Here is a 12,261-nt window from a genome sequence, read left to right on the forward strand (position 1 = left end):
CAGTATGTTGTCTTACAGTTCAGCAGATATATGCACAGCCCATCTATGCACCATTGCCATGCTGTGAAGCGTGTCGTCAGATATCTCAAAGGCACTCAGCATTTAGGCCTTCTTTATGGGATTGATACTTCACTTGTCATGCATGGATTCACTGATAGTGATTGGATTAGTTGTTTGGTTACTTGTGTGTCACATAGTAGGCAACTGTTTCATGCTTGGTACTTCATGCATTTCTTGGTTCAGTAAGAAGCAGAGTACAATTACTCTTTCTTGTTGTGAAGCTGAGTACAGAGCAGCCTTTACAGCTATAGTAGAGTGTATTTGGCTTCAAAGCTACTTGCAGATCTTGATGCACGTCGAACTGCTCCTACCGTCATTTTCACTGATAGTCAGATTGCTTTAGCTGTTGCACGGAATCTTGTTTTCCATGCTCGCACAAAGCATATTGAGGTTCACTATCACTATGTAAGAGAGCGATTATCAATAGGTGATATTCAGTTGTCTTATGTTCCCACTGAAGACAACTTGGCAGATCTATTTATGAAGGCTCTACCTCGACCTAAGTTTGAGGCTTTTTGGCAAGCTTTAAACTTAGTACCTTTTGTAACTTGATCTCTTGTACTCTGTACAGTTATAGGTTCCTATATCCCTACAGGATGAGCATGTGCAACCATGACCTTAGATATTCAGGTATCCTGAGCCATGTTTAGGATACTTCAGCTCCATACCATGGAGGGGGGTTTGTAGGCTATTCTATGGGCTATCCATAGGTGCCCTTTATTCCTTGGTATGTGCCTTGTAGGCCTAGTTATAGTCAATTAGTACTATTGGTACAATTAGTACATGTACCATCTAGGTCAGTTAGGACACTTAGTCCAGTGGGCATTTAGCCCTAGGGTTTTGTCATATTGGCTCTCTCTTGAGCCTCCAGTTGTTGCAGCATTTTCAATACATCATCTCGTTTTTGCTCTTCCATCACTCATTTTGGGCTCCCATTGTCCAATTGAGCGCCTTCATGAGAGTACTTGTTTTTCTTTTCGACCTACATGCAAGGTGGGGAGAAACGGATGAATGCAAGGTGAATAGAGAATGCTACATGAGATTCACATTGAAGAGCGATCCCCTTTCATTAATGTCCCTTGAGAACACTCAAGTTCCATCTTCCCATTTACACCTACCCTTAGCCTATGATCCATGCATCTATCAGTCAATGCGCCTTAAGGAACCCTTTCCTTCCTATTGCCCCTAGGACCTAGACACATGGGTCCACATCTTTATAATAAAATCAGTGTCACATGTTGAAATTTGATGCCGTCTGAACTAGTGGCTCCAGCTTGATTAGCCCTATCTACTGAGATGATCCACCGCCATAACAATTCGGCTGGTGTCCATGATAAATATAAATACATGTTACAACTCGATCGGTATAATATATAATAATTTGCTAATACGGATTAGTGATTTCTCTTGTCATGACACATGCGGACCCCCTAGGTTGTCGTTGGCATCTCCCACTACGCTGTCCTTCAATTTGGTTGGGTCCAAGCGAACACCTGTCGAAGAGATGATGTAGCGCAAATAATTACCTTGTCCAAAAAGAAGCTGCTCTTCTGTACAACTGATTATCCTTCAAGAGCTGAAGAACCTGTTATACATGCATAACATGCACCTCCCACCACGTTGTCCTTCAATTTGGTTGGGTCCAAGTGAACACCTGTCGAAAAGATGATGTAGCTCAAATAATGTACCTTGTCCAAAAAGAAGCTGCTCTTCTGTACAACTGATTATCCTTCAACAGTTGAAGAACCTGTTGTACATGCATAACATGCTGTGCAGGATTTTTGGAAAAATAAAAATTACAATTTTGATATGGATAGGGAGGTACCTTTTAGATAGATTAGAGGCTAGACTTATAATAGCAACATGTGAGGGGTTGCACCAGGACAATCAAGGTTAATCCTTATTGAATTTCAGCTTGACCCAAGAGCTCTTCTACACAAATCGAATTTGGCATTATAATAGTGTTTAGATCAAAAGCTGGGTACAAATGAGACAGCCAGGCCTTTTATAGGATTAAGGCATGCTACTTTACAAGTTTATATATGGGATAATACCTCAAAATTGCCACGTGGCATCTCCTAAACAGCCTAGAGTACATAGTATAACTACAAAGCGATTTAAATAGCCAACTAAACTAACCTCTTTGTGACACCAAGAACATTGTAAAGTGTGTCTGCAAAATATTTCCAAAGACTAGGGTCCTTAATAGCTGCATCTAAAATTCTTTGGAGTTACTGCTACATAAAACTCTTAGGAGCTCCTTTTCATGGCGGGCAAGAAACCATCTTCTCTTCTAGTGCACTAAACGTTGATATTCTTTTCCTTTTTATTCTTGGCAAGGTTGTTCTTGTTTAGCAATGTCTAATGGCTTTGCACTTGTCATTGCGCTAATTATTTTGAGATACGCTTTAGGTGGCTTTCTTGTGTTTCTGATTGTGTAGGTGAAGGAATATTGTGTTGCAACTTGGATAGAATTAGTGAGGGCAAGGGAGGGATCTAGGGGGTGTTGGGGCGGGGGAGGGGATTTTGTAGGATTTCTAATCATTTAGTTGCCTCTTGCTCTTGTCTTCAAATCCTCCATTTTCCCTATGAGGGAATTGATTTGTGTTTATCTTAATGCTTCTCCTTTTAAAGGTAGCTTGAATTTTATGTGTCTACGAGCCTTGGAGCCCAAAGAAACAATGGTTGATTGCACCAAAATAGTGTACAAAAAGTCTTCCTTTCCAAGTGCACTACACATGAATGCCTATGTTGATTTTATAGGTTGATAAGGGGTTTGATGCTTTTTCTTTAGAAGCATGCATTGCATTTATGGTAGTCTTCAAATTTAAGCTGTTATAATGTTGAATGAAATTGTTAGCATGATATTGCCTCAAATTCTTTGTTTTAGAGGTGAAAGCTGTCTGCTTTTTTGTAGTTTTATCCTTTGGGATGATGTAAGGCAAGTCTATTTATTGCAGGCACACATGTTTTATGCAGTTTTAATTTTTTCGGTGTCTATTTGTTTATCGACATACATGTGGTTTTTTTTGGGTATATATATATGTTTGTACATTGTGTGTACTTGCATTTTCAAAAGTCAGGGAGACATTGTCACACATGTATGCATGCTATCCAAGTATATGAACCTTTTGTAATATTCAAAATGACCTTTTTTACATTTATTTAATGCAGGATGCCGCTTATAGATAGATTCAAAGACATGGGAACGGTCGTGATGGGAAAGATAGAGTCAGGAAGTGTAAGACGAGGAGACAGCTTAATTGTCATGCCAAACAAGGTATGGCTACTAATTTTACTAAGTCATAAAAGTTTGTTTGATGCTCTTCAAGAAAACAACAGCAGGAGATAGAATTTTGTATTGCCATACTTTGTGAGTACTATGGAGTTCTAGAATTAAGTGCTCTTTTTAAGGCACTTCTTATATTAAGAACGCTTTTGCAAGAAGGTGTATTTCTTTGTAGGTGACATGCAATTTTGTATATATCTTTTTAAGGAAATGCAATGTGCATTTGATTATTCAACTGATATGAATAATATTCTAAAGTCACAAAGATGATATTGGTGATGGAGAATGTATGTTCAGGACATTCTGCATTGTTTTCTTGAAGTTTAGTAAGGCCTACATGTCCAACAAATCCACCCCCTCGGCGGTCTTTTCAGACTAAAGAACTTTTGGTATTAAGCTCCGAGATGAGGCACTGACATAGCCAAATGTGTTGTGTAGTAATAGGCGATCTAGTACTAGTTCATGTGTGGGTGCCACGTGTCATTATGGGACTTATCCCATATGCACTAGGTGCTAGTGTGTGAGTTGAGTAGCCTATATAAGGCTTGTACTTCACTTATCTTGACATACTTGATGAATGAATGAAAAGCCTTCTTCATGTCTTCATTTGAGCATCATTTCCTCACACCCTAACCTTCTCTCTCTCTCTCTCTCTCTCCACCATGTTCCTAACATGGTATCAGAGCCACCTTCCATAGCTGCCACGTCGCCCTAACCCTAACCCTAACCCTAACTCTAATGCAAAACCCTAATCCAGTTTTAGCCTCCACCTCATTCTCCCTCTCCCTGCAGCCTTTAGTCTCTGTTTTCTGCCTCCTTCACAGCCAGCCACCACCTCATCTCCTGCTGCCTCCTTTGTCCTCTCCTTGCGAGTATTTTAGGTGTTCATTTCCCTGTCATTTCTTGCTGGTCGGCAGCTTTGGCGCCCTGAAGGCTGGATTGTTGGCACTTTCTTCTGCACGTGAGGGTTTCCAGGGCTATTTCAAGCTATTCGAGGGTTTCCAGGGCTATTCCAGGACATTTCATATGTGTCAGATGAGAAATAGAATATTGTGGATAGGGTTGTCTAAATTGGTGACCAAAAGTTGGTGAGAACCTTGTGCAATATTTGTTGCTCAAGCCAAATGCTGGCGTGGGTCCATGGGGAGGCTTGTGCCAATTGCCTCCTATGAATTGCGAAAATAGCCCATAGCCTTTGTGATAACGAAGGAACAAGTGGCCATCCTTGTCATAACAGTGCCTCACGTATGAAAGTTTGACAAAGGAGAACTCATCGAAGGACATGCTATTTGAATGAGCTTATGTGCGAGAGACCTCAAGCTCACATGATAAATGTATGTACTCCTGCTTGGAAAAAGCAAAAGGGGCTCTTTTTTGGCATCAACTCATAGGTTGCTTGCCGAATGTGGGCTCCTATGATCAAAGAGAGGTTCTTGGGGACATCTCATCTTCTTTATCAAAAGGCAGAGATAGGTGACGAGAGATAGAGTTCACACACATGCAAGGCAGCTTGAACTTCTTTGGGCAGCGTGGACTTTGCATAGCCTAAAGAATGCAATTGCAACACCTTGACAAGGAGGGTTAGAAATACACGGACTCATAATAGATCTTTAAGATGATCACCTTTTCTAGAGCATGTTGTTCTGGGCAAAGGATTCCACCCTTTAAAATAGGGGCTGCAAGTCAGGAGATTTGTGCCCTTGTCCCCTCCCTCTATTGGAGATATCATAGCCAAAGAGTGTGTTGGTGTGTAGTACTAGGTGTTCTAGTACTAGTCTATGTGTGTGAGTCATGTGTGAGTGCCACGTGTCATCATGGGACTTATCCCATATGCACTAGGTGCTAGTGTGTGAGTGAGTAGCCTATATAAGGCTTGTACTTCACTTGTCTTAATAAAATCACCAACTCTAAAGTCTTCTTGAAGCTCAAATTTTATGATCTGAAATTCGAAGAGAGTGATGAGTTGAGTGATCATCTAGCCCGGTTTCAATCTCTTGTTCAACAACTCTCAAGTTTGAAGAGTGTTCCTGATGATGAAGATAAGATGGCCGTCCTTTTGAAGAGTATTATACGCAGACGATGTAGTACTACTATCCTCCTCTGCTACTGGTCTTCAGCGACACCTGGATGGACTTCAGATCTTTTGTGATACCCATGACTTGAAGGTCAACCTTGGGAAAACCAAGGTAATGATCTTCAACACCTCCCGACCCGCTATGCGCCAAGAGCAATTCCTCTTCGCCGGCGACCCTGTTGAGATAGTCGACTCCTATACATACCTGGGCGTTGTATTCTCAAGCCCGATCTTCACGATGCGCTCGGCCATGTAGGCCAAGATCAGTCGAGGCTATGCCGCTTTTGCCAAACTGGAGCGACAGTGCTACCACTCTCGCTTTCAGGACCCGCGGACCAAGTCTCTTCTTTTTGATTCCTTGGTCCATCCAGCAGGCATGTACGACAGCCCATGGTGGGGGGCCGACCTTTCAGACACAGAGTGGGCATGTGTCGAGCGCCTACAGATACTGATGTTTGCTCGGATGATCCACAGCAAACCATCGGTACCTCATCAGATCATCTTAGCAGAATTCGGCGCCTCACCAGTACAGCTTGATGCGGCCTTCCAGGCTATCACTTATCTACACAGGGTCAGGGGCTTCAGCTCTTCTTTTGACGGTCGCCTCCGCCTACCTTGGCTAGCCTTATCCGTTGATGGGGACCAGCGATGTTGGTATAGACGCCTTTCCAGTTGGTTCACTCGACTGGGCCTCGACGTGGACCAGTTGCCTCCTTTTCAGTACAGCCTCGACGCTCCACCATCTCCTTTCTCCCCCACTGACTCGGAGGTCAACCATATCATCCGAGAGGATCTGCTCCAACTTCACACCTGGAGGACTTGGTTTCTTCACCCCGAGCTTCCTGTGAAGCTTGATTGCTATCGCCGACACTACCTCCATATCTCACAGGAGGGCTTCATCACGCCCCTGGGTTATACACAGATTCATCTACCGCATGCGCTCCGGATTTCACTGGGCCAGTTTAGGGTTTCGTCACACCGATTACGGATCGAGAGCGGACGCGCAGAGGGTATCCCACGAGCCGCATCTGCCCACTTTGCGACTTGCAGGAGATCGAGTCGAAGGAGCACTTTGCTTTCAGATGTCCTATCTATTATGCCATCCGAGGCCGGTACCACTGCCTATTCCGCGACGAATTCGGCCCCCTCCCACGCATGTTGCAGTTCTCGGACCAGCGGTGCCTAGCCGCTTTCTTACATGAGATGACCCGCCACCGAGATGCATCTCTCCGGGCACGACAGCATGCGCAACCCATGCACACAGCCGTGCACCCCCCCACAAAACACCCCTCACATGCACTCATGCTTGCGGGGAGAGAGAGAGAGAGAGAGAGAGAGAGAGAGAGAGAGAGAGAGAGAGAGAGAGAGAGAGAGAGAGAGTTTATTGATGCCAGCTGGAGACCAAAAGGTCTATGGGACAGCAAGAAACCCTCTAGTACATCTACTTTAGGGAGGGCTCATCGCAGCTCCCAAGGAGTGCAAAAGCAACCGACATTATTTAAAGTACCTACATGATAGTCTGAAAGAGTAAACAACCATACATCAGTTTAAGACTGAGAATCTTTTGGTTTTGATTTAAACTCTCTGATTAGGGCTACGCCTTCACAGTAAACTGTCTCTTTTCCATCCTTTCTGGCAGCCCTGACTTTAGCTAATTCCGCTACCTTATTCTTGAGTTGAGCTTGTGTAAGCTCCTCTGCTATCCATACTTTGGTACCCTTTAGCTTGTAAGATTGTCGAAGAAGCTTGATTCGCATATCTTTTGACTTGAGTGTAAGGATTCCATGACCTTTATAGTGCATAATAGAAGTTGGCCTGGAGTCGTCATCATCCTGCTCATCATCATCCACCCATTCAAAGTTGGGCAAGTTTGCTTTGATCTTTGTCAATATTTCCTCCTCTTCGTACAAATCTTTTGGGAATCCCCTTATTCTAATCTTCAGCGCATTATCACATCTAGCCTCGTGTTCTTTAATCTCTGCTTGAATATCAGACTTACTTGCTTTGGTGTCCACTTCCACAATCCTTCTTAGCAGTTTGTACTTAAATATGAACAAGCTCTTTGACTGTAGAGACTAGCTGTGGTGTAGGGGGGGGATCCTTACAAGATTTTACAGCCTCATCAATTACTGCCTGCTTACCAAGCCCTTCCAAGAATGTGAAGTCGAGCCTTTACTTCTGCTAGTTCCAATCGTAGCTCTCTCATGGCCTGCTGCAGATAAAAAATCTGATTGTGTTGCTCAAGGATGGGTCCTTTTGAGCCTTCTTGTTGGTAATTTCGTGCATATGGAGAGGGTGTCAGTAGAGTATCGAGTCCCCATGGAGGTTGAAGGAGTTGAGGGGGACTTGGAGGAGAGGGTATGCGAGTCCATAATTGGTTGTCTGTTGAACCCCCTAGCTTAACCTAACCCCCCGGGTTGGGTTGGGGGTTTAGCCCAACTCGGGATTAGGGTTAGTTTGGCTGTTGCTAGCTGAGGTAACTGCTGGTTGAGGCAAAGGTGGAGGGTTGCTGCTGACGGGCTGTAGGGAGAGGTACGTACGGAGAGTTACAGGCTATTGCTTGTGAGCTATACGGTACGAGAAGGTATGGGCTGCTGCTGACAGGCTGTCTGGACAGTAGGGAGAGGTACGGACGGTAGGACTAGGTATAGACGGGAGCTAGGCGGGAGGAGCTTGGTCGAGCTAGGGGGGAGAGAGAGAGAGAGAGAGAGAGAGAGTTTATTAAAGTCTTTGGAAAACCGATGGGTCTATGACACTCTGAAAATCCTGATACAACGAGCTGTGGTAGTGGAGCTACTAAACGAGCGTCCATACCAATGCAAAATGCAAATGCGAAAAATGCAGAATGGCAGTACTAAGTCCTAAGTACAACATAGTCATGTCGATGGTCGACTATATATCAATCTCAGCATCATTATCAATATCATCATCATCCCCATCAACAGCAAGATATCAGGATGGATGAGGCAGTGGAGGCATGAAGTCGGCAATAGAGTGCTGTCGGCCACTCAGAGGTGCGGTCCTGGCACGTCCCCTGGTCGTAGCTTTGCGTCTAACTAGGGCTACTGTGACCCCCGTCGGTCGGGCTCCAACTCTAAACAAGGAGGGGATGTCTCCAAGTGTGATCTGTGTGTCGACCCTCTATCTGAGCTGTTGGGTCACGGGCTTCGGGTCACGGTTATGTCGAGGCCTCGTCTCGTTGGGGTCCATGTGATCTAGCTGAAAGAACTCCGTGATAGAGCTCCGAGAGGGATCAACTGAGGAAGAAGTCTGCTTCTGTCTCCATGCTCGGAGTACCCTCTCGCGGTGTCTAAGTGCCTCATGAATGAAACCTGCCAAACACCGCTGGTCTGGGTAGGAGAGGAAATGGGCTAAAATCCCATAACTATCTCTGAAGAGGCAGTGGAAACGTCCTTGGATCTCATAGTACATAGGACACGTGAAGATGAAATGCTCCTCTGTCTCAACCTCCTTTATGTCACATAGTGTGCATATGCGCCGCTCCCTGGGTAGTCGCTCTGCTCTGCCGCTCTCGATGCGAAGTCTGTGTGAAGAGACCCGGAACTGCCCAAGAGAGATCCTCATCGAGTGGGGTAGGTGAATCTGTGTGTATCCTGGTGGGTCAATGAAACCTTCCGCTGTGATATGTAAGAAGTGATCTCTGTAGAAGCTAAGCTTCACTGGGAGTTCACTCAGGTCTGAAAAGTGTGTAGTTATAGTAGATCCTCACGGATAACTTGGTTGACCTCGTGTGATAAGAGGGGAGAGAACAGAGCATCCATGCTATACTGGAAGGGAGGTAGTCTATCCATGTGGAGCCCCAGTCGCTCAAACCATCTCTCTGTACGTGCATACCAGCACCTCTGATCTCCTCCTGCTACAAGTGCCATAGAAGAGGATAGAGCTATCCATGGTAGCCTACTACGCCCCGAGGTATAATCCCCATATTCCCTAACTCGATACAGATATGTGATGACCTGAAATTAAGCATCTAGCTGTAAAGGGGGTGACCCAAACTTAGCTTGAATGATCTGGTGAGGAATGGTTGACTTCCACAAATCATCCGTGATAGCATGAGAACCTGTAGCCGCTCCACACGGGCCTACTCTGTATCCGATAAGTCTAGCCCCCAACAAGGACTGCCGTACATCCCCGTTGGGCGAGCCAAGGAGTCAAAAAGCAACCCCTTGGTGTGTGGATCCTGAAAGTGTGAGCGCAAGCACTGCCTCTCTAGCCTGGCCAATGAGGCATACCCTCTACTCAAGCGTGCCTGCATCGCGGGTCTCATAGTGAAGCTCGGTCCGGAGAAGATAACCCCAAGATAAGTGTATGATGAAACTATCTCAACAGATGACCCCGCAAATTTGAACTGCTGCTAACGCATGATGGCTCGAGAAGTATTGAAGATCATGACCCTGAGTTGGCAAGGGAGGGGAGAGGGGAGGGTGAGAGGGAGCGGGATGCGGGCGGGTGGGTGAGAGGGGGCGGATGGTGAGGGGAGAGGGGGCAGGGCGACGGTTGAGGGCGGGGGGTGAGAGGAGAGGGGGCGGAGGGGTGAGAGGAGAGAGAGAGAGAGAGGGGGGGTTGTGTTAACGTCTTTGGGAGGCCTCGTGGGCGTATGATACAAAGTACAGAATCAAATGTGACAAATACTCATACAAGCCACAAAGGTTTGAGGCAAAGGGCACACTAAGACCCTTTGCTGGTACTATACTAAAATTAGATATACGATACATGTAAACTCCAAATCTAGAAGTAGTGACCAATAGTTGTACGTGATAAATCTCACATAAGGACTCATAAGACATATCCATGTGCCATGGTGGCTTTCTTGTGAGCTGCAAAGATGTCTCGTATCTTTGTTTGTTTGGCCATCTCACGCTGCGGTGGAGGGCGTGGTCTCCGAGCTCTCTGTATCTTGTGGGCCATATCAATAGTAACGGGCGATCTCCCAGTGGAACAGTAAGAGGTTGAACCTCCATCACACGCGCTCTAGTCCCTTGTGTCAGTAGCAATAGCGACGCACTTGGAAGATTCCAAGCATTCCATGCTGTCGTTCACCTTCACAAAGGTTTCTGACTCCCTGTCGGCCCATATATGAATGTTAGACATCTTCACTGTGGCTTCTAGGGCAGCATATCTTTCCTCAGTACACATGGGGATGTCACCAAGAACAGTTCCTTGATTGCCACATTAGCTTTGGCTTTTGTGTCACCATCTGAATTTGAGTCAAATTCCTTCTTCTTGTTTTTTAGATCCGCCTTCTTCTTTCTGCAATCCTTCGCAAAATGGCCAAGCGTGTCACAATAGAAACACTTTTTTTTTGCTTCCTATTCTTGGAAGTGTCCTCGTCATCTCTAGAGTCATCCTTCTTGGGCTTGCCACGGTTAGGCTTGCCCTTTCCTTTGCAACGCCTTGTCATCGTTGTCGTTGTTATAGAGCTCCCTAGCTTCTTCTTGGAGCAGTAATGGACCAACTCCTGAAAAGTCAGAGGTTTGGCCCTTTGTCCTACTGTCACAGTCGTAATGAAGCTTTTGAAACTCCGAGGTAGCCTCCTTACCATTAAGGCTGAGTCCACCTTTTGACCAATTGGTGCTAGCTGATCCCTCAACACCTTGACCTTTGTCAAGTGGTCATGTACCGAATCTCCTTCATCCATATCCAAGTTGTAGAGATTATGCTGAAGAAGCAAGATCCGGGATGTGTTATCTGTCTCATACAGATCCTTCAGAATGGCCCACGCCTCTACTGACGTGTCGGTCATTTGGATGTGAGGAAGCATAGAGTCCGCCGTAGTCCCTATGATCAATGCGAGGGCGTGGGCATCTCTATCTTCCCATGCTTTTAGTTCCTCTCCATCTATTGGTATAAGTATCCTCCCCTTGTTGTCCACCACATCCTCTGGCTTTGACTCCGCTCCCGTTGTCAGTTCCACAGTTTTCAAGCCACTAAATGACTATGATCTTCAACTTCCAGATAGGATAATTAGTCCCATCCAGTTTCCCAGACTCACTTTTCGTAAAATCTGCTTTTTACCTAAAACCCCAAAAACACGATTTTTGACGCCTGGCTCCATTTTTGCCGCCTCCCGCCCGTTGCACTCCTTCTGTCCATCCTTGCTGCTCTCTCCACCTTCTCTGAGCTCTCTCCATCCCTCCATCCTTCGCTCTCGGACTCTCCATCCTGATTCCCTCGGACCTCCATCCTTCTCTCTCCATCCTCTTCATCCTTCTCTCCATCTTCTCCATCCTGCAAGCTGCAGCTTGGCAGCCTGCTCTCCATCCCTCCATCCTCCTTCTCTCCATCCTCTCTTACCTCTTCATCCTCCTTCACTTCTATCTCTGATCCTCCAGGCTCCTTCCAGTTCTCCATCCTCTTTTACCTTTGAGCTCTCCATCCTCCTTCTATCTCTCCATCCTCCTCCTGTCCTCTCCATCATCCTCAATGCCAAGAGATCCTTATTGGGTTCATGTTTCCCTCCTGGATAGTTATAAAGGAGGCGGTGGCTCCAAGAAGTGGAGATGCAACTATTGAGGCATAAGCAAAACGGGGTCCATTACACGGGTGAAAGACCATCTAGCAGGTGTTCCCCGCAAGGATATAGGACCTTGTGAGTTTGTGCTTGCTCTAGTGAAAGGTGGCTGCAGAACGTGGAGGGCAAGGGCTGCAAGATGAAGAAGAGGCTGCTGACACTGAGCCATTGGATGATGCGAGCACATTGGGTTCTGCAAAGAGAAGCAGAGGGGCATCAACTACATCGAGTGCGGGTCCTAGTGCTACAAGAACACCCTTGCCACATGGATCAATTAGTGTGGATGGTAGTGTGGGAAAAAGAGGA

The 12,261-nt window shown here is 45.8% G+C and overlaps 1 protein-coding gene across 1 annotated transcript in view; it reads left to right on the plus strand.

The window, feature by feature from the left end:
- The window catches only part of LOC147901734 (uncharacterized), a 90,338-nt gene that overhangs the window by 22,306 nt on the left and 55,771 nt on the right, over positions 1–12,261 (plus strand). Inside the window, exon 11 of the mRNA XM_087374744.1 lies at positions 3,235–3,340. Within this exon, the coding sequence (XP_087230870.1) occupies positions 3,235–3,340 (106 nt within the window). The remainder of the gene's footprint in view (positions 1–3,234; positions 3,341–12,261) is intronic.

The sequence above is a fragment of the Dipteris shenzhenensis genome, chromosome 5, assembly GCF_047967505.1.
Source record: "Dipteris shenzhenensis isolate YYH24624 ecotype China chromosome 5, Dip_SZ_1.0, whole genome shotgun sequence".
Lineage (NCBI taxonomy): Eukaryota > Viridiplantae > Streptophyta > Polypodiopsida > Gleicheniales > Dipteridaceae > Dipteris > Dipteris shenzhenensis.